This window comes from Phaethon lepturus, unplaced genomic scaffold, assembly GCF_000687285.1.
Source record: "Phaethon lepturus isolate BGI_N335 unplaced genomic scaffold, ASM68728v1 scaffold20290, whole genome shotgun sequence".
NCBI classification, from domain to species: domain Eukaryota; kingdom Metazoa; phylum Chordata; class Aves; order Phaethontiformes; family Phaethontidae; genus Phaethon; species Phaethon lepturus.
Genome location: NW_010514287.1, coordinates 20,350 through 44,089, shown reverse-complemented (window position 1 = coordinate 44,089; position 23,740 = coordinate 20,350). Strand labels below are relative to the sequence as shown.

General features: G+C 37.7%; 1 protein-coding gene across 4 annotated transcripts; it reads right to left on the bottom strand.

Moving 5' to 3' along the window:
- Nucleotides 1–5,785: 5,785 nt before the first annotated feature.
- Nucleotides 5,786–23,671, bottom strand: ACSL4 (acyl-CoA synthetase long-chain family member 4). Of its 4 annotated transcripts, XM_010292592.1 has the most exons (15): nucleotides 23,622–23,671; nucleotides 19,850–20,089; nucleotides 19,370–19,547; nucleotides 17,465–17,574; nucleotides 17,223–17,361; nucleotides 15,743–15,893; nucleotides 14,441–14,564; nucleotides 13,587–13,658; nucleotides 10,689–10,828; nucleotides 10,068–10,240; nucleotides 9,791–9,865; nucleotides 9,367–9,558; nucleotides 8,698–8,812; nucleotides 7,826–7,983; nucleotides 5,786–5,943 (listed from the first exon to the last, which is right to left on the bottom strand). In XM_010292592.1, the coding sequence occupies exons 2-15, from the start codon at nucleotides 20,075–20,077 to the stop codon at nucleotides 5,786–5,788; spliced, it is 2,013 nt and encodes a 670-aa protein (XP_010290894.1). In that variant the 5' UTR covers nucleotides 20,078–20,089; nucleotides 23,622–23,671. The 4 variants fall into 4 exon arrangements, with proteins under 4 accessions (XP_010290894.1, XP_010290879.1, XP_010290887.1 ...); XM_010292577.1 differs by lacking the exon at nucleotides 23,622–23,671 and having other exon boundaries at nucleotides 15,743–15,889; nucleotides 17,219–17,361; nucleotides 19,850–20,200; XM_010292585.1 differs by lacking the exon at nucleotides 23,622–23,671 and having other exon boundaries at nucleotides 15,743–15,877; nucleotides 17,219–17,361; nucleotides 19,850–20,200.
- Between the last annotated feature and the right edge of the window lie 69 nt (nucleotides 23,672–23,740).

The window sequence follows — 23,740 nt, the reverse complement described above, 5'->3', positions numbered from 1 at the left end:
AGAATCTCAAGAGAGCCAAAAACCAGTCTGATAGATTTTTCTTCATGCAGTGCCAGGTTTTAATTGGCTTTCCTACAGTATGCTTTTTACTGGCATGAACAATTTTCTTGGCCTCATTCCTCTGCAAGTAAGGACTCTGCTTGCCAGTAAATGCTTAGAGTGGGCTGTATGTACGTTAGAACTGAGTCAGACTGACTTAGAAATTCAGCTTGGGTTGTGGTGTGGCATGTTTGCAGAGCTCCTGAAGCTGTTGCTGTCACCACCACCTGTGCATTTCCACCCCTCACAGCAATATCATTATTGTGCTAGTGCAAATGTTCAGAGCAGAGATCCAGGTTTTAAAAATAACAAGGAAAAAAAGTCCCCAGGTGAGAGTTACACTATTATGCAAGAGGCAAATATGTTCTGGAATGCAGTGAAGTTACAGGCTTTGGGTGGTGATTACCCTAAGCTGTATAAGGCAGGTGGGGTGGGTGCCATAATTTGCACACAAGCTCAGAGTGGCCCTAGTTAAATGATCCTGATTAAATTTTATAAAAAACAGGCTGATGGGGATAGGTTGGGTTTGCTTAGACTTGAAAGACAAGAAACTAAAGTAGGGCAGGTAGCTATTCTCTGTAGCTACCTATGGATCACTATAGTGATCCATTCTTCATGTTCACTCGCTGGGGGAGCACCGTAAGTAATAAGCTGAGCTATATCCAACAGGAAAGGTTTATATTAGATACTGTGGTGTTTAAAACAAATAAAAACCTCAGCAACACCTCCCAGGGCTGGGACTTCCGTTAAGTGCTGGAACAGTATGTGGACTTACTACCCGAAGCTGTAGTTGAGCTAGTTTTATTCTTAAATTGGCTCGAAGGAAGCCTGTTAGCAGCAGTCCAACAATGCTTCAAATTCAGAAGTGCTAAATTACTTCCCTCATCACTTCCTTATCTATGTTTTAAAAAAGTAAAACTTATATGACATCTTCTTGCTTTAGTATTTTAATGATATGAGATTGTGTCTTGGAGTGATGGGTATCCATGCTTAGGGTCTGGATTTTCAGAAATACTGGTGGAGATGTGGTGGTCATGTGGCTGTAATAGAAGACAGATGAGGGTAAATGCAGAAGAGCATGTGGAGCAAAGACATAGAGACTTCTGGCATGTCCGTTAATGTTTATCATTAACCAGGTTATTGGTGTTTCAAAATAGGAGGAAAAAGTGAAAAATGTAACAGGGTTTGTTGGGGGATTTTTTTGGTGTGGGTTGTTTGTTTGGGGTTTTTTTGGTTGGTTTGGTTTTGTGTTTTTTTTCTTTAAAAGCATAGGTGAGGACTCTGAGGATCAGACACTGTGCGAGCTCTTTGTCTAATTTAATTAGCATTGGTCTAATGTCAAGACTACACACTTCGAACTAAAGACAGTTTTGGACAGATTACCTGTGATAATCAGCTTTGTTAAAACACGTTGCCAATATAGAATGCATCCTATTTTCTTCAAAATGTGTCTCTCTCCAATAAAGGTGTAGCAAGATTCTAGATATTACAGCTCCCAGTAGCAAACAATAGTGCAAACAAAATGCAATTTCTGTCAGAACTCACTAAAATTAAATTATGTGAAAATGACAGGCCAACAACAAATGTGTATTTAGTATAGTCAGTCCTATTACTCTATGGCTGCTGTAATCCTATCATAAAAACTTCACAATTAATAGTCTACTTTGCAGCAGCACAGAGTTAACTGGAAATGTGTTTTGTTTATTAATCCAGCTGGGTTCACACTACTGTAGAATACCTGAGTTTTACTCTATGTGCATCATTCAGAATTCCATGTAAGCAGTGACTGCAAGTTTTACTGATTGTATTTTGTAAATCACCTGATACTGGTATTTTTTTACTGATTGTATTTTGTAAAACCCACACCAAATACATAGTGAGAATTTATTTCTTGTGTTGCATGTAATTGCAGATCACTAATATATCATTAGAATATAAAATAGTTGTTTCAAACTGTCATTCTGGGATGTGGTAGATTTGCATTGTGGTGTTTTCTTGACTGAATATTAGTGACCCACATTATCAACTCGTGTCCTATTCCTTATATAGCCAGAAAGTGTTATATACTGCAGTTCAACATACTGGCTTACCTGGCAGGCAGCTCTCTACATCATGTTATGCTCAAAGTTCTCTGATGTTGTAATGGGCACCAAAATTGCATTGGGTTGGTTAAACACTACCTCACCTACTCTTAGGGAGTAACTCATTACTTGCTCTGTTTTTACTTTTTTTCTTCCTTGCAAGCCATTTAATGACATCTTGCTGTTACATGCAGCGTTACTGTTGCGTTATGTGCAGGAACGGGGTCTCCTCTTCCAGCCCCTACCTAAGGTTCTGTGTCAAAGCTGTTCCAAAAGGTGTTTGTTTAACCTTCATTGACTCTGGGGTTCTAAAGACTTTCAGTGGCAGAGATCTTGAGCAACTAGTTCAGTATTTAGTAAGTATTCAGTATTTAATTGTTTTAAAGTTCTGTGTTTCTTCTAAAATATCTAATCATAAATGTCACTTAGTGTAAACTTACTCTCCATTCTTCCTCTTCCACTGGTGACAGCTCATTTGTGCCTTTGTTAGGGTGACATTGTATGTAGTTGAAGGATAATCATCTCTTGTCATGCACCATTCCTCTTCAGGCCAGCTCAACTCAACTATAATCTTTCATAGGTAAGCTTTCTAGTCTCACTGTTACAGTAGTTATAATCTGGCTTTCTGTAGGTAGCCCATGTTTTTTGAAGTAGAGGGCCTAAATATAATCTTGCATGGCATATGCCCAAACTGTTTCCTCTTTGAACTTGTTTCTCAGACTTAAGAGAATAATTTTAAATTCTGAACCTGCTTTCTGAAGAACTTTCAGCTACTTTGAGCTTTTTGGAACCTTCACGTTTAGTAAATTAACTGCTCCCTCACACTTCAGTCCCGTATTGTGCGTCCTTTCAATCAAGCGCAGGATATCATCTGTAACTATCACTTCATCTGCATTACCAAACTGCAAGTATTACTATTACATAATGAGGGTGGTGCAACACTGGCACAGGTTGCCCAGAGAGGTGGTAGATGTCCCAATCCTGGAAACATTCCAGGTCAGGTTGGATGGGGCTGTGAGCAACGTGGTCTACTTGAAGATGTCCCTGCTCATTGCAGGGTGGTTGGACTAGATGACCTTAAAAGGTGCCTTCCAACCCAAACTATTCTATGATTATATTTGCAAATAATCCCCATATTTGAAGGCAGCCTGATCTAATCCTTCCCTTTCTCCAAAAATGCTTGAAAAGCTGATGTGTATCGAATTGTCTCTTGCAGCACATCAAAATGTAGTTCATTTTTTAAAAGAAAAAATAGGCCCGCTTGAGGCTTTGTTTCGAACATCTGTAGCATGTACTCATTGCTGCTCCTTTTGAGAAGTTCTTCAAAGGTATGCTTGGTTTCGGAGAGAATGTGTGGTGCTGAACAGTAACTAGAGCCAACTTGTGCAATATATAAAGATCCTTCAGAACGCAAACTTGTTGAACCATTTAAATTGTATTCCACTTTTGAAATGTTAACATTGTATACGTGTATATATATTGAGAATAGCAATCCGCAGTCAACCAAGACACAGAAGATACCTGCAGTCTAGATAAAATACATTTCATATAAATATGTTCATGGTTTAAAAAAAATCATACAACCCGCTAACAGACTGAAGTGTGAACTCCTTACCTGTATTTAACTTTCGTGATGCTAGCAGGCTGACTAAAGGCTATTTAATAGTGACCAATTTTAAACATGGAAAAATTGGTAAACTGGCTCCAGGATAGAGCCATTTTAAAAATTGCTACTGATATGGGAAGTATTTCCTGTTGTCATAAACCAACTAAACCAATTAAATAGATTTTTCTTTTTTAGAAAAGCTATTTTCTTGTTCCTTTTAGTGACTGTTCCAGTTCCATGCACAACTAGATACAGACAGCTTTATATACCACATTTTTTCCCTTTCCCTCTGGAGTTCTTGGATGATGAGCTGGCAGTGTTCTGGACTGGCCAGAGAAAGTTACGCTGGGGGAAGTTTGAAGTTGGTCACAAGGAGAAGGGATGGTTTAGTTAACGAGAATATAGCCATGATTTATTTTTTGCCAAAATCTGTTTGAACTGGAACAAAGGAAAATACACATACATGCGATAAAAGAAAAACTTGCCCTTAAATTGCAAGCTACTGTGTTCAAGAGAAGCATCGTACAAAATTTTTTACTTTCTGTACAGTGACAATACAAATAATTTTTCTTTTTAACCATCATATACAACACAAATATTATGAATAGAAATCTATAAATACTTTAAAATGAATTTGTACTATATAGCAGTTGAGGGCCACAGCTGTACAAAATGTAAGCAACATATATAAAATGATTCAGAAAGTGCAAAGTAGAACAGTATCAAGAGCCTCCACTTTTTACAGCATTTATGGTTCAAGTGTGAAGAGCTAGCAGGGGTGCAGGAGCTCTGTTATAATTCAAAAGAAGACACAGTACAGGATTCTGCACACAAAACAATGAACTATTGTTAAATTCTATCTTCCCACTTCTTCACATTTATGACTTCCAGTTAATAGAACATTTTTATAATGAATTTCTGTAAAGAGGGTTTTGTCCCTTTTTACAAGTTCCATAAAATAAAAATTCCTTGGCCACAGTCTACTTTTCCATAAGCAAAACAAGATGATATGGGGAAACTACTGTTGGTTTCTGGTTGCCTTGTTATGCTTATCATATTTAAAAGGTGAACAGAAATCCTTTCCATAAAAGGTAATATAGACATTTAGACTCTGATTCTCTAAATTACATACAGGTAACCTGTACTGTTATTCACACGTACGTGAAGGTCTAGAGGATCAGTGCCTTAAAAGCAAAAGCCGACCTAAAACTCCTTTGAGTTTCAAGTCTGCTTAGAGACAACTGCCCATCAACTTCGCGGTTGTTTGCCAGTCAAGGCGCAAGTTTTGTGTTTTGCATTCAGGTGATGATTTCTCATCAGTACCTCCTGTAGCAGTGCAAGTCTTTGTTTTCTTTTATGCTGTGTGTCTGAAGCGTTGCTTGAATTAAAACAAGTAAAAATGTATTTGGTGAGTTGGAGCTCTTGAATGAGATTTTAAATAACTTGTTTTTAGAAAGCTTTTCAGTTCACCTTTATTTCAGTAAGTGTACTTTATATTCCTTCTTAGGCACTGTAAATATTCAAGGTACTAACTGATGTGCAGAAGACTACATCCATTCTCAAGCAGTGCATTATTAGTGATCTCTAGCAAGTCCTTGACTAATGTTGTCTTGTTTTTGTTTTTAAATGAAGAACGGTAGACTTTTAAGTACGCTGTTCTCCTCCCTCACTAAGTATCTTATGATGACAGAAGAATCACCACAGTTAATTAATTTTGCTCTTTGAAATTTAGGCTAGACTTCAGAATGAATTAAAGAGAAGTTGCAAGCAGTCTGAATATGCTAGAGAAACAATAATAATAAAATCACCTGGTCATACTGCTTTACATAATGATGCCTGTCTCAAAACTGGAGATGATCACATGAAACTCTATGAAGACCATCAGTATCTAATTGGCTAATAATTAAGAATTTGGAGTCTAAGATATTCTGTTGTACTCAACAGAGATTATAGAAACATTCATCCATTTGATGTATTTTCTAAATGCGTGATATCTACAGTATACACAGACATCCAAAGTTGAGGCATGAGAAGGAACCATCTGCACAACATAACCTGTTTATTTGCCTCCATACATTCTTTCGATGTCGTTGAGGTAATGGTTTTTCAGTTCTTTTCTTTTCAGTTTGAAAGCATCTGTTACTAACCCAGTCTCGGGGGTCCATGGTTCAGGGCTTAACCGTACTTTGATGGGAATTTCAAACCTTTCTAATTTCACTGCAGGAACAAGAAGAAACAAAAGCATGACTATGATTACATAGCCAAATGAAATAATAATTCATGCTATCTAAAAACCTAAGGTGAGCACTCTGTAGCTTGTATAATACAGTGTCCTACTTACAGAAGTAACCTTACAGAAGGGCCACAAGCAAATTTAGTCTTGTACCAATGCTGAGTGCTGGTTAGTGTGCAAATATTCTAGTAACACACTGTCCTTATAGCTTGTATTGGATGTGACAGTGTAAAACCTAAAGCTTGCAACAAATGAGTGTGTAGCCTGAAGATGTAAGACTACTGTCACAAGAGGATACACTGAAATCTAGAGTTGTATCTTTATTATAGGAATGTAGTAATAACTAGATTAACTCAGACTAGGCAGACGTGCTTCCTGTTTAAATTATAATGGTGTACTTCTGTAATTCCCATGATTGAATGATTCTTTCCCAAATTTTCCCTTCCTAAGAGTTTAGAGCTCAAAATAAAGGGACTTCTCTGTATTTTTTTGTTACGTTAGTCACTTATTTTCCCTTCAGCTGGAAACAGTGGCTTGGCACATGCACAGTTTCATTGCAACCAAAGCTGCTTCTACCTCTTGCCCAGGCAACAGGCCAAAGCGGGGTAAGCAAGGGAGGAGGTAGGTAACTGCTTCAGGGAGAAGGGCAGCGACGTCTGCAACGGGGCAGGGAGCTGCTGCATGTGTGCAATACTTGAGGGATGGAGCTACCAGCTCCTGCAGATGGGCTTCTAAGAGGATCCCCCCCCCACAGACTTGCAGCCGAGTTGCTAGGACAGCTTGTGGACAGCAGCCTCCGTCTGGCAGCAAGCGTAGCTCAGTTGGGATCGCTGGCTGTAAGGCTGTCCTGGGAGCTCTTCTGTCCCTCTCACTTCAAACTGCTATTGGAAGGTACTGTTTCATCTTACTTAGATATATGCCTGCTCATGATGAAGGTATATTATGTTCTGCTAAAAATGAGCACAATCTCTTTGAAATACTTTTAGAAAAAAGTCTCAAATAAATTAGTTGTATCTCAATAGTTGAGTACTATCTGGAAAGTAGAATGTATAAGCAAAGATTTTGAATAAACAAAGCTATATGGGTAGTAATTTGTCGAGTTCATAATAGAAAACACAGACTAAAATGTTTAAACCCAAGTCTGAGACCTATGGATTGATTTTCCCCCCCCCCCCCCCCCTTCTTAAAGGAAAGACTTAATACTGCCTTCATTCTTGTTTTCAAAAGGCAGATCCTCCTCTCTAAAGTTTGAGGGGCAGTGCCTCGCGTGTGCTTCGGTCCAGTATTACTACTTCCTTGTATGAGGTGCCAGGTGCTTTAAAGACACTTTTGCCCAGTTTGTTAATTTTTTTGGCCCCATAAAGGATTGATGAGGCTTTTGATCATTCAGGACAACAGCAAGGAATAGCAGGCTTTTAAGCCATTACAACCCCAAGGATCATGGTTGTTCAAAGCTGTAAGGAACAAAGTTGCATTGGAGGGAGGGGAGAAGCTTTGAAATCTCTTGCTCTACTAGTTTTCTTACCAGCAAATGTCTTGTAACTTCCCTTTCAAATTGATAGCTCTTTTGGACCTTATTTTAACTGCATTGGTCAAGCAACCTGTCTCTAGAAGTTTGTTGAAAAAAAATCAGATTTTTTTAGAAAACAAAAAAAAGATAAAAGTAGTTAATACAACCAAAAAGTATGTCAATTCCTGGGATAATGGGCAACAATTTGATGTGGTCTTTGCCTCTGATTAAACCATTAAGTTTTGGCAGATACAGAGGCAACAGGAAGCAGGAAGAGCAGTTAGTATGGATAACTGAAAATTTTTTGCTGGATAAGCACCATGACACTGGCTAGCACGACAAGCTGCTTTACTTACTTTTGTTTGCCACTTCTTTAATCTCTCGCAGTATTTCAGCTTCCATTGTAGGATTGTTACAAATATCTACCCAGGTTCCACTGATGCCTTTCTGCTCAGCTAATGCTGTCAGCTTCTTCTGATTAGGAACCACAAAACTGATCACGTAAGACTGGTCGCTACCACACGATGGCAAGAGAAGGAAGGAAAAGAGATTAAATCAGTGGAGGCTTCCATTTCAGGGAGTAAAGTGCTTACTTGCTGTTAGATACACAGATCCACAGTGCTTTCTGAACTGTAGCTATTCCCCATACAGAATCTTTCTTGCACATTAAGTCTTCACAACTGATGACTTATCAAAGGTGTTCTAAGTTGTTTTACAACATTGGGTTTGATTGGTGTCATGCTTTTCTGTAACTTCACAAGTGCACCTCTCTGTCTAGCTTCCCATCTACATCTGGTGTTTAGCTAGTTCTCTCCATTTCCCTTCATGTAATGTGTTAGGGAGAGGGGAGACTGGGACTATTTCCAAAACCCAGTGGAGAGCTTTGGATCCGGTGCAAAGTGTTCAGACTAACTTTTCTCTGGCATTTGTCCAGAAAGCTAAAACACATCATAAATACAATGACACCTGTTTGGGGAAGGGATGGGGTGGAACTGGAGTGTATGAGGATAGGAGAAATGCCAACAGAAAAATACAGGTCACTTCTTCAGGTTTTAGGGAATCTGGGCACGTGTGCCACTTCAGAGATGCTGTTTATAACTTGTGCTCTGGTAGGGGGGTCTGTTCAATGGAAACCATGGAAAACTATAGTGTATCATCAGAGAAGTGGGTCAGAGCCTATATTTCATGTTTACCCTAAATGGAGTTGATAAATTAATACCACTCTTACCTTTTGGCATAAGCACAGATATTATCGATCAATGGACAGTTCTTGAGTGCTGCCTCTACTTTGCCCAGAGATACATATTCCCCTGCTTGTAGCTTCACCAAGTCTTTCTTACGATCTAGGAGATGAAGGGGGGGGGGGGCGGGGGGGCAAAAGCAAGCTTGTTCCATTTAAACTTTTGCATTTCCACATACTCATTTGCAAAGCCACTATATATGTATTTTGTGCAATGCTATGCAAGATTCTTAATAAACATGAATTAAAACATCTTACTAAAATTTTTAAGCGGCTAAGGTACATATTCTGCCAGCTTTATAAAGGCTTCTGTAAGAAAGTTTATATAGCACTACACTTGTCACGCAACTTGTATGAAAGTGGTGGGGACTCTGATTTTACAGCTTTGTAATTAATACCAAAAATTAATCTTACATTTATTCTTTAAAGTCCATGTGCTAAATTTAGATAGTGATAATGTCACAGGAAAAGGCATCACTTCCAAAATTCTCCTACAGCTGTAAAGACTTTTGGGAATGTGTTTTCTGTTGTGATTCTGCAAGCAAGTAACCTTTAAGTAGATTAGCCCTGGCAAAGCCAACAGGATCAATAGCAGGCTTATAATTATGTTTAGTCAAGATCTTGTTATAGATTAAGATATCAAAAATTGAGGCCGACCTATGATCTGCAGACACCCATCCGGATGAAATTCCCCTATATCTCCTGTACAAAACCATCTCTGACCATTCTCATCAATGGAGAACTCTTCAGTTGTCTTCTCTTGGTTTTTAAAATATCCCATTGAGACATTAGGTCCACCAATTATAATTTCCCCTCTAGGATTAGGCTTGTCTTTATTAGTATAGCCCCCTGAAAAACAAGAAACAGCCCCCCCCCAGTTATTTTTAACTTTTATATTCTGCTGACAAGAAAATATTTTGAAACTTTAGCTTGAAGTTAATGCACACAAATCAATGACTATTATAAAAGATAAAGAACAATAACAATCACATGCTACACCTAGTTGAGCAGATAGGCAAGGAAACCAGCTAAGCAGTGGTTAAATTAGTTACTCTGAAATCGAAACATTTAATGCTCTCACCTTCTTGCCAGTCTCTCAATTTTATTTCACAACAAATAAGAGGAGCTCCAACTCTGCCAGTGCTGTAATCAGCAACTTAGGGAGAGAACAAGGAAGAATACAGAGATGTTTGTCATTTGAAACATAAACTCAAACCATAAATAAGGCAGTATCTTATCTCAAGTTACTTTATTGCAGTTAAGAACTACAGCTATTTTGACTATACAAAAAAATCCCCACCAAACCCTCCTGTGTATCTGTATCTTAAATTATTTATTTCCAGAAGCATTTTAACTACCTTCTGTAATTGTTCCAGCTCCACATGTTTCTGTTAGTCCATAGCCTTGACCAACAGGACAGCAAAAACAGATGTTCATGAATCTTTGTGTCTGAGGTGAGAGTGGTGCTCCTCCAGAAAGCATCATACGGACATTCCCTCCCAGTAGTGCCTTTACTTTTTTAAACAATAGTCTTGAAAGAAGGAAAAAAGCATTAAAAATCATTCACTCAGCTCACTTTTCTAAAAAGAGAGAGACACAAACCTTCTTCTTCTTCCCTATCTGGAACACCTTAAAAGTAACTCAATCATTCACTGATTTTAGTGGACAGCAAGGATAATCAAAAACATTACCTCTTGTGTAACCTTTGAAGATGGCAGAATTCCTGTTAACAAACATTCCAATTTTATTGCTAATAAAAAGCAATCCAATGAAAACTAAGTAGTCATCTGTTCTGAAGATTAGTCATTCCTACCATTAAAATCTTACCATTTTCCCGTAAGAACTTGTATTATTTCAGTTAGTCATTAGATGATATTTGCATGTTGGATGAGAATGATCTGATGTCAGACAGCTTAGATGATTACTCTTTTAGACTGTCCCAAGGAAAAAGGTACACTTAGATTGTGAATTATACTTACACGTTACACAGAGGTGCATCATATCCCCTCTTGATTTGTTCCAGTTTGTAGTCATAGCCTATCTTGAACAGAGTTCTCTGAATGTAGTTCATCTCTTGAACTTTACTCATGACATTTTTATAAATTCTGTCCATTATCTCCTGCAAAGTGTTTAAAAAAAGCAAGGAAAATTATCACATAGAGTAGACTAGCATGTGTAAATCAAATTCCATGTTAAAAATGAAATAGGAAAACTATTATTCTTCCTTTAAAACAGATAATACAGTAAGAGTGAAAATGCCTGCATCATTGGTAAGGTAATGCTTCACTGTAATGCTTTTCATGTGTGACCAATTGGTTAATTTATAGGTCATCACAGCTTGGAGCTATTTGAAATGGGTGGAATGAAGTATGGAAAATGCAGTAGAAGATTAGTGACTTAGCCTTACTTTTCTCCATTTGCTTTTTTCTCCTCACACCAGTATCACTAGAGAGGGAGAACCCTCATGCTGTAGAATACACCTTATACTAGAAAACTTGCCTTGAATTAGGCAGACAGGTCAGTCAAGGGCAAGTAATTCGGTAACCATTGTGCGTCTTCAGGCATACTGCAGTAATTGGTAGTGCCCCTTGCATTTCTAAAAATGACGCTCTAAACCTCCGATTTGGTTTGAAAATACTTTCCACCCCTCATTCTGAAGATGCCTTTTCCATCAACCACAGCTACAAATCTTGGGTAACGCACCATAGCGTAATAAAACTTGCTATATGATACTGCTTACGTTATCGATAACATCTTGGCCTCTACTTAATGTGACAAACTGATTTAGAAAATTTTTACTTCAAGTTTAGCTAAATCCCTTTGCTAAAGGTTGGTATATGCCATGCAAGCTTTATCGTGCTTAGAAGTCCTGATGCTGTACTTCACCCACGGCAATTGGCAAGCACAGGGGAGTCAACTAAGATCTCATTTCACCACTTCCTTTTCCAAGAAAAGTTTTTCAACTTTCAAAGCAACATGGTTGCAGCAATTCTAGTTACCTGACCAAAAAACCACAGTCCTGTCACAGACAAGAAGTTAATTTCCATTAAAATAATAAGCTTATGATCACTAAAATACACAGTATTTAAAATAAATAGTATTTAACAGAAATTTAAGGATTGGCTCATTCAAGTTTGTTACAGAGCACAATGCTTTGAAATATTTACGTGCTTTCTAACAGAAGTCAAATTAAAATTGAAAAGCAAGCTATGAAAATGATGTGCTGTGAAGTATCGGAGATCAAAATATTAAAGTCATTAATGTGCTTGAGTTCCTTCAAATCTTCACAACTGGGAATTAGACAAACTAGAATTTCAGAAAAACTACACTATCTTCAGGACAGTTTACCTGCAGAATATCATCTAATATTTCCAAAAGCCAGACAAGTATCTTAAAGCAGAATTAAATGTAGATTTTTGGAAAGACTAGAGAGGCATGACAAGGTATTTGGAATTACAAAGGCTGGAAGGAACTATTAATGCTTATTACAATGTTCTGATTGAATCAAATATTTAGAAATATTTGTGTCTCTGGATTTTGTTAGAATTATTTTCCATTTCAGTTCTTATACGTTCTAATCACTGGTGATGTTACAACGTTTTGACAATAAAAACAAGACAATAGTTCTAGGGAGAGAAATATTTATTAGATGATATTACATAAGTGTTGTTCCTACTGGGGCTTTCTGAAGGTTTTTCCTCTTTGCTGTAGATAGTTGAACTCTAGATTCTGTATGCTATCAACTGAAAATGGATCATCAGTTTCTATTTTATTTTTTCTCTGTTAACTTCTTTGTGATAGTAAGTCTGTAGAGTCAGACATTTAGGTGGGGTTCTCAGCATTATCACTGTTCTGCAGTTAATTCATGTCTTCACCAGGAAATGAATTTAAATAGATAATCTCTAAAAAGCTGAGGTTCTCAGACAAAATAACTTTCACTCAGTTAATAATTAAGAAAAAGACCACGCCTATATGTATGATTATTATTTTATTAAAAAAAAAAGCAAGTGAGTAAATGATTTAAACTCTTGGCTGTTCCCAAAAGATGCTGCAGAACAACCAAATCCAACTATTCTCAAATGAGACTAAATCCTCCTACTTGCCCACCACCATGTGGCAAAAGCTGGTGTTACCAGTTTTATGAGCCACAAATGTGATACGATCAAAGAGGCACATGTGATTCCAGGACACATGAGGAGGGTTTTTGTATTAGAAAGATGCAAACATTTGTGTATTTTGCAGATAGCGCCTTGTGGAATGCAAAAGCCTGGTGACCCAAAGGCCAACGTCAGCTATGTCGGCAATAGGAGTTACAGTCTCCTGACCACTTTTTCGTAGAAGAGGAGACTAAGCATGGCCTGCTTACCCTAAGAACAGCAAGACAGACTTAGCCTAAGTGTTACCTTGGAGACAAGCAGCTGAGATTGAGCACCCCACAACTGTGGCAGCACAGCTTAATGTGCCAAGTTCTGTAACTCATCCAAACGCCCAGACCCTTCAAGTGTCCATCTTAGCCAAAGCCACCCACCCTGCTTGCTCCCTATGCAAAAAGGAGTTTCAGGCTGTGAATGTCAAAGGCTTTCTGTATCCTATTATATCAGTAGCCCAGTAAAACATCACTTGTAGCTATTAAAACACATTTACAGTTTAGGATCAAAAAGGGTCTTGGCTTTAGCATAGATATATTCTTGTGCTCATCTGCAGCATTAGTACTCGGTTCAAGCAATGACAACTGGAACTTCTACATTTTGCTTTTTTCCTATTAGTGACAGTTACACATGAAGAGGAAAAAAAGTTGGTAAATATATGTTTTTCTAGCCTGAACAAGATAGAAAGCATTGGTTTTTTGCTAAACATATCTGCTTCTGCATACTTACAGGCACAGCTGCCATCAATGTAGGCTTAAGTACAGTACAGTCTCCTTTGCTTCCCTTCTTAATTTTACTTGACTGTAATAAGGAAAAAATGTCAGTTTATGAAGCTGAAAACCAAGCAGCTCTTTAGAAAAGGACTAAAAAAAGAGGGAGATATATTAGCATGTAATTTCTTTAAATTTCTTCCCCTGTCCCTCCAAAAAACATTTCCTGTGTAAATTTTTTTTCCCCATTGCGATGGAAAAAGTAACAATTAACAGCAATTTTGACCAAAATACTAGATGTTTTACAAGCCCAACCTGATTAAATCCACTTTGTATATCTTTTTCTTACTTCCTCCCTCTAGTACTTGCTTTTTCCTCCATCTTCCTCCAGGAGTTGCTTTTGCCTGATGTAAAACGTACAGAAACATTCTTTTCCAGCTTAATTTGCTCTTATTTATCTTAATTGTTGAATGGAAAAAGGCAAAGGACTAAATAGAAGATCTACAATAACTGGATAAAGAACTCATAAAGTGAGACCAGAAACTTGAAGTCACTTTAAACAGTCTTACATTCAGCTAATCTATCAATAGCTGTTCTTATTCTGATATTCAGTGGATAATGCTACATGCATTTATTAGGTTTTCTTTTAGATTTCCTAAGTATCATAAAAGTAAAGGTTTTAATAAAATTTATATGGTATGACCCACTTATAGTTCACCAGGAACATTAATTTGCATAATTTTCTGAAAAAAAGATTACATTTCTGAAGAGTGCCATACACATCAGCACCTCCTTAATGAAAGAGGACTAAGCGAGGAGAATGCAGACTGCAAGAGCTAAAGTTTTCTTTTCCTTTCCCCCTCTGCCCCTTACCTGATCCGATAGTGTGAGTGGAGAGGAATAGCCAATCCTGCAGCCGTAAGTGATGCAAGAAATTTCTGCAGTCAATTCTAATACATGGGCCAGAGGCAAATAACCAATATAAGTGTCCTTGGGCCTAGGAAAGGATTGTCTAATTAACAATGATGCACGAGTGGACCGAAAATACTGTTTAACAGTTTCATTGTGTGCTTAGTTAATTACTTTCTGAAAAACTTGCATCACAAGTGAGGATTATGCTTCTGCATGCAAGAAGGGAGTGATTTCAAACCATGGTTTATAAAGAAAATGGGGAAAATCCCACTGCACTCAAATCAATATAAAGTACAGGATTTGTCTTGTTTTATAGGAAACTCAAAGATGCCTTAGTGCTCCACTGCTATTTCCTCTCCATGTGGCAGATTTCATCCCAGGTATGAAATTAAGGATGAAATCACTGTATTTTAAAATAATCACCAATGATTATTTTAATGATCAATCATATAAAGCCTTGACAGTCATCATAGCATCTCATTCTACAATAGCTTAGTAGAGAGCTGATCACTGAAGTACTGAGGCTTATTTCAGGAAATAATTTCTCAGAGATTTCTCAGCAAGAAACTTAGAGCTGTCACTTAACAACAGCTTTCCGCATCATGTCAGAACTGGTTTTATATCCTATCAAAAAAGGAGTTTAGCAATGTTGCTTATTTCAGCTATTAAACCCTTCATGAATGCAGTGACAAACACACCCACATTCACAAATAATATTTTCAGAAATTTATGTGAGGGAATTTGTAGTTGGTTTTACTATTGTCAATGCACAGTTTATTACTTTTCTGCTCATTTCAGTGAGTATACTAGAGCAGATTCTGCAGCACATGCATTAACTATTCAAAGTGGTGTGTCTAGATAAATGGAGTGGTAGGCTCTGACACACTTCCTGAAGTGATTCTAACTGCCTGAAAACATCTAAGAAAAATTTCCCAAGTTTGACTAGATGAGGAATCTCCTTATCTGGTGTCATCTTCTGATGCACAAGAGAACACAAAAACCTATCACAGACCTAAAAGCTATGGGGAATAATAACAAAAAGTAGACACAGCATGTGAGATGAGCTAGAAGGGCATCCTTTTCAAACAACAGGGTAAGTTCACACACACAAGATCTATTTCTTGTAAATTAAAGATTAGTGGGCTCACAATAAAATGAAGAAATTTGGTAACACCTGATGCTAGCAACAGACTTTCTATAAACGTGTACTTTTGGAGGTTCTGTTTTATCTCTCCATTCACATCACAATCAAGTGTTTCTTACCCCAGTCCAGGTATTCTCTCACACTGTCCCGTCATTCCAGCTATTAAGTTTTTATGCATCATCATCACTCCTTTAGGTCTCCCAGTAGAGCCACTGGTGTACATTACTAAAGCCAAGTCTGTAGGAACAGGTCTGCTTGGCAGAATGCTTGCTACAAAATGCAGGAGAAAAATTGTTACTGATTCTTAGCTACTTTCTAATTTGTTATTTCTGTAATTAATCAATGTGAATGTGTCTGTAATCAACCAGTGTGAAACAGGTGCTTCAAAAGTAAGCACAGCATGCTGCTAAGTGGTCAGTGGTAGATGCAGATGAAGAGAGTAGTGGTCTGTTTTTAAGAGAAAGTGAGGGAAGGCAGATTTTGAAAGAAATGACAAGTATCTGGGCATCTACACAATCTGGGTGATACTTTTGCCATTGTCTTATAGCTGACTGAAAGTTTCATAGAAGCAGCTTTCTGAAGACCAAGTAAACCTGTCAAGGGCAGAGAATGGGAGAAATACAGTACTGGAAAGAAACAACAGGTTAAGAAAAAAACAAAACCAAAAAAAAATGCCAACACCCCAAAAAGCTGCAAGGCAGCTTTTCTGTCACTCGCTCTTCCAAAGCCAAGGTTGTAGAGCTAAGACTACTTTATTTTTATTTTTTTAAATTAACCTTCCTCAGGTAAGCTCACAACCCTTGACTTTTGACTTTTGTTTTAATCCCTTGGCATTTATTCTCAGGATGAAAATTATTAGCTTTCATAGCTTTCACAGCTAGAGAGGCAGCAGACCTGTACCTTAAGCTGATCAGAGATAAGCGGTTGTAATGAATGTGTGCTTCTCTGCAAAAACCTCTTTGCCAGTTTCTCTCCTCTTTTATTCAAGAGAGGGGAGAGCTGGCAAAGCACAGACTGTTGATTTAAGGAAAAGAGATGATCAACGTTGGGTTTTCCTTCCTTAAAGCAGATGGTTACACTCATTCCTGGCTGCCCAATGTAGCAAGGGACATAATGGTTATTCCTCTAGCCCAAGGTGCTTTTTAGCTACAGACTGGTTAAGAAAAAAGACATTTCCAAGCCAACAAGCAAAATAAAAAGCCTCAAGTTCTTTCTCCTCTTTTCTTAGGAAAAATAGTGAATGTAAGATGAATAAAGAGGTAAGACTAGCAGAAAATGGAACACTGCACTAGATTCTATTTCACTTCCTAAAACAAAGGCAGAGTTTTAAAATTAAATTATTCTGATTATGGTTTAGAAGTTAAAAAAAAAGTTTTATCCTGAAATATCTGACACTCGAACAAAGGTGCAGGACAATAAATAGATATCAGAAAAACTTTATTTATTTAAAGGAAGCCAGAGGATGAACTGGCAATCTGCCACTGCCTTTGTGTTAGAGATATGCATGGGCGTGTTTTTTTCTGCTACGCATCCCTCTTAACCTAGGTCCGATTCCACTGTTAACATTGCTTGATTAGCTCTCTGAAGTGATTCACTTACAGTTTTCTGGTTTGGCTCCCAGCTCTTCTACTGTCTGCATACTATGGATCTCCACATTTTCAGGGTATCCCGATTTATTGATAGTCTTCTTGTCCACATAAATGATATGCTTAAGACAGGAGACTTGAGGCAATGCAGTCTATAGAAGAGAAATTACATTTTTAGTACTGACTGCACTGTAGTGTTACTGTAGGGTTGTTTATAAGCAGGTAAAGCTGGTACCAGGTAATTAAGGTAATTACCTTAAGTTTGCCCTCAAGAAGTTCTACACTAGTGACCAGATATGACGCCCCACACTCATTGAGACCATAGATTACTGCCTCTTCACCCAGGGTGGCATACAAGGTAACAACTGTTACAGTAAGGAGACAGAGAGAGAACATAAAAGAAGTGTTAAAGTAATACCAAATTCAAAAGCTCTTGCTTTAGCTCACTGGAAAGCATTGCGGGAGGATGGGGTAGGGGCATAAAATTAGCTTGATGGGGAATTTTCTCTTTTGGAAATAAAACCGCTTTTAATTTTTTCTACATCAGAATCTTACGCCACAAGAGACCTCTGGAATGAGGACAGTTGTATAGGAAGCATTTCTTTACCAAGAGGGTGGTCAAACACTGGAACAGGCTTCCGTGTGAGGTGGTCAATGCCCCAAGCCTGTCAGTGTTTAAGAGGCATTTAAGAGGACAACACCCTTAACACCATGCTTTAACTTTTGGTCAGCCCTGAATCGGTCAGGTAGTCGGGCGAGATGATTGTTGTAGGTCCCTTCCAACTGAAACAGTCTGTTCTATTCTATGGAAGAAATCATCAAAACAAAGAGATCCACCAAAACCCAACAATAATGCACTAAGCAATCATGCAGTAAACAACTGAGAACGCGTGTTCTGGCCCGACCTCTTTGCAGCCAGAACTTGGGGGGAGAGGTGACCCTCTAAACGCTGCGGGGCACCAGTCACTGCTTAAAGCCATATACTTCTACAAGCAGCTCTTTCAGCAGCGTCAGCTACTTTGCTTGCTCCTGTGAAATTACTGATGGGGGCAAGGCAGAGGATCAGACTGAGGAATAGGACTGTTTGTCATGTTGCTACATTATTTTTAACCCTCACTGGCTACAGTGATGCCATTAAGTGCCTCACAGGCACCAAGGAATTCACCTCTTCCCATCATCTCTCTATTGAAAAAAAAACCTTTGCTTTAGTATTGTCTGCTATCTCAAACTCTCACCTCCAAAGACCATTTAAAGGCATCTAATACTCCTATGAAATAGGGTTCATATGGAAGGGGCAAAAAGAGAGTAATGTTATATAGCTGATTCTTCCTGCCTCTCAAATAATGAGGCTCAAGACCAAATTAACCATCCTTTCCTACTTCAGTAGCAATGTCAGCTCTTCCATTATTGCCCTTTAACAGCCTCTCTGCATACTCTACTGTGTGACCTTCTCACACGGTCAGCTACTACTAATACTGGAAGAAATAAGAGGCAGCCTCGTGCAAGCAAAGACATAAGGTAGCAACAAAAATAAGCTATGGGTCCTAGTGTGTTGTATGCAGACTGCACAGGTGAGTGCATAGTAACCCTTGCCACTTCACTGAGAAGTCTGTATGCATTAAGTCAGATTAGAGATTTTTTGATAGCTTAAATAAAAAAAAAACAACATATACATAATGGTAATCAACTTGAGCAGCTTAAAAATGTCACCAAAACCCCTTCACGCTAGCATATGATCTTGATTCTTCTCTCTTCTAATAACTTTATTTCATGTTTTGGATGCATCGGTCAGGATACAGACAGAAAATACTATAAAAACATTCCGCATTTTGGGGGGAGAAATGCAACTACTGTCATCTTCAGAGTATTTAAAAAAAAAAACAAGTAGTAACTGTACTGTTCTGTCATTTAACATCTAGAACATTACTACAATAAAATCAGAAAAAACGGTCTCCTAAGTATAAGCAAGTTAATTTGGGGGATCTCCGCAACGCGTAGAATAGACTGGAAACTTGTAAGAATCAGACCATAGGCAGAGTGAGTTTATGAAATTCTTATACCATCAATGACAGAACTGGCAGATTCAAAACACTTAACAGCGAAACCAGTGCTGAGAAATGGTTCTAAAATACATCAGCAGTAAACAAGTTCAGCACTCACGAGGAAAGTTGTACTTGAAGCAGGTTAGAGCTGCAATCATCCATTCTGCTCGGGTCTCGCAGAATATGACAACAGTACTCTTTGGAGTTAGTCCCAGGGCAGTCAGTCCACTCCCCAAGCGATTCACTTTCTCATTTACTTCTTCATAGGATAACCACCTGTAAGTTCCTAAAATTAACTGTTGAGTAAGAAAAAAAAAAAAATTATGACGACAAGAAGCTGCTGGTACAGCTCTACAAGCTTATGTGAGTTGGTGCGTAACACCTTGAGCACACACATTGCCACTCATTTAAAAAAAAATAAATTCCTTTCATTTTTCTTGAAGTAGAATAAATAGTATCCTGTATTCTGTTATGCTTTAACTACTATAAAATGGATGTTTTCTATCATGAGGTGGTGATTAGTAAAGACCTCCATTATCTAAGGCAAGAAGCAAATCAGCTCAAAACCAAATCAGAATTAATGACAAAATTGTGTTACCTTTTTGAACACTTTTCCATTTGGTTGCATTTCATTTTCTTCACTCAGTATTTCTCTAGTCCCAAGGCAGTCCTTCTTCCCAAACTTTGCTAAAGCATGGTCAAATAGCTTGTCCAACGTGTCTGCTCCAGGAATGTTTATGTTTGCTAGTGAGTCCAGATGAGTGACAGAACGGTAGGGGCTTCCAGGTTTGTCCGAGATGGGTTTAGCTTTTAAACGTTTTGCCATAGCCTTTTTCTTCTTAGCATTGGTAAGAAAATACCATGGAATAAATACGAGCATACTGTATACAGATATTAACAAGTACACAGGCAGCAAGAGAATGGCATGTACTTCTAGCCTAAGTTTCATTGCAGGTATTTCAAAAAGAAAATCTCTTATTGTGTTCTGAAGCAGGCAAGAGCAAAGCAGCAGTGCAGTATGGTGCAGGAAGAAGCAACAGTAAGTGAGGCTTAGGTAGTTGTTTCAGAGCAGCTGCTAAAATTTTAGTAACCTTTGATAGCCAACAGTGGACACCTGGGGGTGGAGACCAGAGCCAAGCAGAGAGCAGGAAAAAAAAAACAGAAAAAAGAATTAAATTAGTAATCTCACAGTCAGTCCATTAGTGTTAGTCCTTCTAAGAGTTCACTTCAAATGCATCAAGACAAAGGAGACTGAAGTAACTGACTTAAGAGGCATGTACCCTGTACGACATAGCAGTGTACTGCTCTGAAGACGAAAGAGGATTAATCTTTTCCATACTTGTTTGGTGCTTCCACAAATATTTACTTTTCGAAGACTTTTCTGCACTATCTCTGTTTGAATAGTTCAGGGCTGTTGAGATTAAGCCTGTCCTTCGCATCATAATATTGTGTTTAAGCTACTTCAGTAATGCTACAATTGTGTAATTACGGGAAAGGTCAACCGTTGTTTTCCCCCTAAATATTTGTACTACAGAGAAAAGATACAGTAGATTTCTTTACTGTTTTTCAGATTATATCAATTTGATACTCTGTATCTTGATACAGAGTCCTCAAAAGTCTACATGTTGTAACCTAACAACTATATAATATTCCAAAACTGCTTTATTAACTTTGCCGCAGCAACCGACTTTTTAATCTATTACTTTTCAACTCTGAATGTCAGACTCTTGGAAAGGTATTACACAGATTTGCTTTCCCCCCCTCCAAAGAGTACATCAATCTAGGCATTTCAGAACTCCAGGTATGGAAAATGGAATCCAGTGTGACCAGTTTAATCCAACTTAAAATAAAACACAATTTGGCAAGATGTTGTCTGCATGTCAGAAATCTTTCCTCATTAAGGAGAACTGGGCCTGAAGGTGAGTGGGAGAAAAACAAAAGCATCGTAGTAAACCATGGTTGTGGCTAACCCGCTAGTCTGTAACTAGTCTGCACTGGCTCATAAAATACGCAGGTTCTTACCCTCATCTGGATGGCATGCAAACACGGCACGCAAGCACATCGTGAATGATGCACACAGGAAAAATGAAAGGCAAAGGCGCACCAACAAAAGAGCGGTACCTCAGACTCACTGGGGAGTGAGGGACGCTGACTTAGCTTATTGCAAAGCCCAATCTTTCATGGACAGAATCTGATACGCAGAATGGATGAGAACAGGGGAATTTTCAGGGCTCCGTCCAGAATTAAAAGAACGTGGGCACACCTCAAAATGTACCTTTATTTGCCACTCTCAAGTGATGAGGGAAGCTACAACGAATGTTTCAGGTTAAACAAGACAACTGCTACTAACAGCATAACAGAAATCTATTAGTAGGTTGGTGGGTATTTTAGTAAGAATTCCAACATCTGCAATTGTGTTGTAGCCAATATCAACAACATTTAATGTCATGTAAGATTAAGAGATCTGCAGATACTTAAAATAAAATGATCACCACATTAATTTTTTTAATTAAAACCATAGAATAAAATTACTATTGAATGGTAGTATAATGTACTAAACTAAGCTCAGACTTGTTCAGAAAAAAGAGTATTCTGCATGCTTCTTTTAGAAAAGGTGGATGCTACATTCTTTTCAAAACATATATGCTTATTCTGCTCTAGTTAACCTCATCGTCATCAACTGCTCAGAGTCAAACCTCAGCAGAGGAGAGATCATTTTACTTCTGTAAGCTCCAGTTCCATAAAATGAAGGTTTACTTGTTTACATTACAAATCCTGTATGATATTTTCATTCCAGTTAATTCGGTGCTCCAAAAGCAGCAGTTGAGCTTGTATTTAAAACAAAAGCCAGCCATAGTGCTAAGACTACAGTAAGAAAACTTCAGTGCATGCCCACGCTTAGACAGATTTTAAAATAAACCCCACGGAGAACTTGCTGCTCTTCACCTTCCAACAAAAAGCATATGACTGGATAAAAAAAGAATATGACTTGGATAAAAAGCAGACTTTTGGACTAATGCAAGTAATTTAATATAATGATACAGTACTATAGCTTTTATTCAGGCTGAGTAGTAGCTTTTTCAGAAGTAGTCCTACTAGTAAAAAAAGTACTTGCTAATAATCAAGAACTGATTTAGAAAGGGAGGAGGGGAATAGGCTCATATTTACTTAAATTCTTTAGCCAATGTTCTGGCCTGGCCAATATTATAAAAAGACACATACTTTAACTTTTCAATTTAATCTCCTGTACATTAATTTTTTAAATTATATTTAAGCTGTTTAGCAGCTTGTATAACACTGAAGTACCACAAAATTTTCAGAGTATTTTCTGTGTACCTGTTATTACAACAGATACAAAGAACTGCAGATCGTATTTTCACACATTGATTTACTTACTACTTTTTATTTAAATCTCTATTGACTAATGGTATCTATTAACATATACTTATTGCAATTATCTCTTCTTTCCACTGCGATTTCTCGCTCTTTCTTATTGCATCAGTGAATTGAACTGTCTCTGGGGTAAGAGCTGTCCCTTTTTTTACCATATCTAAAATGATGGGGACCTGCACCTCTTGTCATCTAAGCACTGATGAGATGCAAACACCACAATGAATTGTAACAGTGCTCTCATGATTTAAAGAGGTATTTCACAATATCCAATTCACACTGTATTACTAATTATCAATATTAAGTCTTTAAAACTGAACTAGGTTGCAGAATGGATTGTAAGACTATGTGTGAAGAGGACTGTGTTTGAAAAATTACACCCTACTGATGTCATCTAATAATCCTTTCTACATGCATAAAATGTGTGGTTTTATATGTGTGATGATCTTCAAGCTGACTAAGCAACAAAAAACAAAACTCAATTCAGTGTCGAACGCTAACTTAAGAACTTCTAGAGTTTACTGGAACAACTTTCTAACATGCTAAAAAAACTCATCAGAATGTTCAAAATACTGCCTGAAATAATAAAGTAGTGATAAAAAAGGTCTTAATGGAAAAGAATGTTTGTTTTGTCCTAAAACTGGCACCCTGGTGAAATAACTTTTAAGTGCATGTACAAACACACTTTGTACACTTGCAGCCAGTTATGCTAATGTTCACATCAGCAAAAATTAACGGCTGCATTTCTTTCATTTTGAAATTTCGTTTGAAACACTTTAAAAAGGGTTTATAAAAACAGGTAACTTAGCTAATTTGTACACATTTGTGGTGATTTAAAATGTTTCTAGCTTGACAAAAATTGTAATTCTTAATAGACAGGAGTTGGAAAAACCTAGTAAGTTCCAAAAAGACAAACATATCTTCTTTCTTTAAACATATTAACATAAAACACTGACACACGCACACAGAGGTATACTTACCAGGTATCTGACAGTGATGACTGAGTTTTTTTTCAGTGTCGATTAGATCTATATTAAAATAGAAAAAAAGAAAGTCTTGGAGGTTGGGAATTTTTTTGCCTTGCAGAAAGGAGGAATCT

Coding starts and splice junctions, on each gene's coding strand:
- ACSL4 (XM_010292577.1), bottom strand. CDS start 20,200: ATGAAACTTAGGCTAGAAGTACATGCCATTCTCTTGCTGCCTGTGTAC. Junction 7,984..8,697: donor ATCTGTGCTTATGCCAAAAG/GTAAGAGTGGTA, acceptor ATCGTGTGGTAG/CGACCAGTCTTACGTGATCA. Junction 5,944..7,825: donor TAAAGAAGTGGCAAACAAAA/GTAAGTAAAGCA, acceptor TTGTTCCTGCAG/TGAAATTAGAAAGGTTTGAA.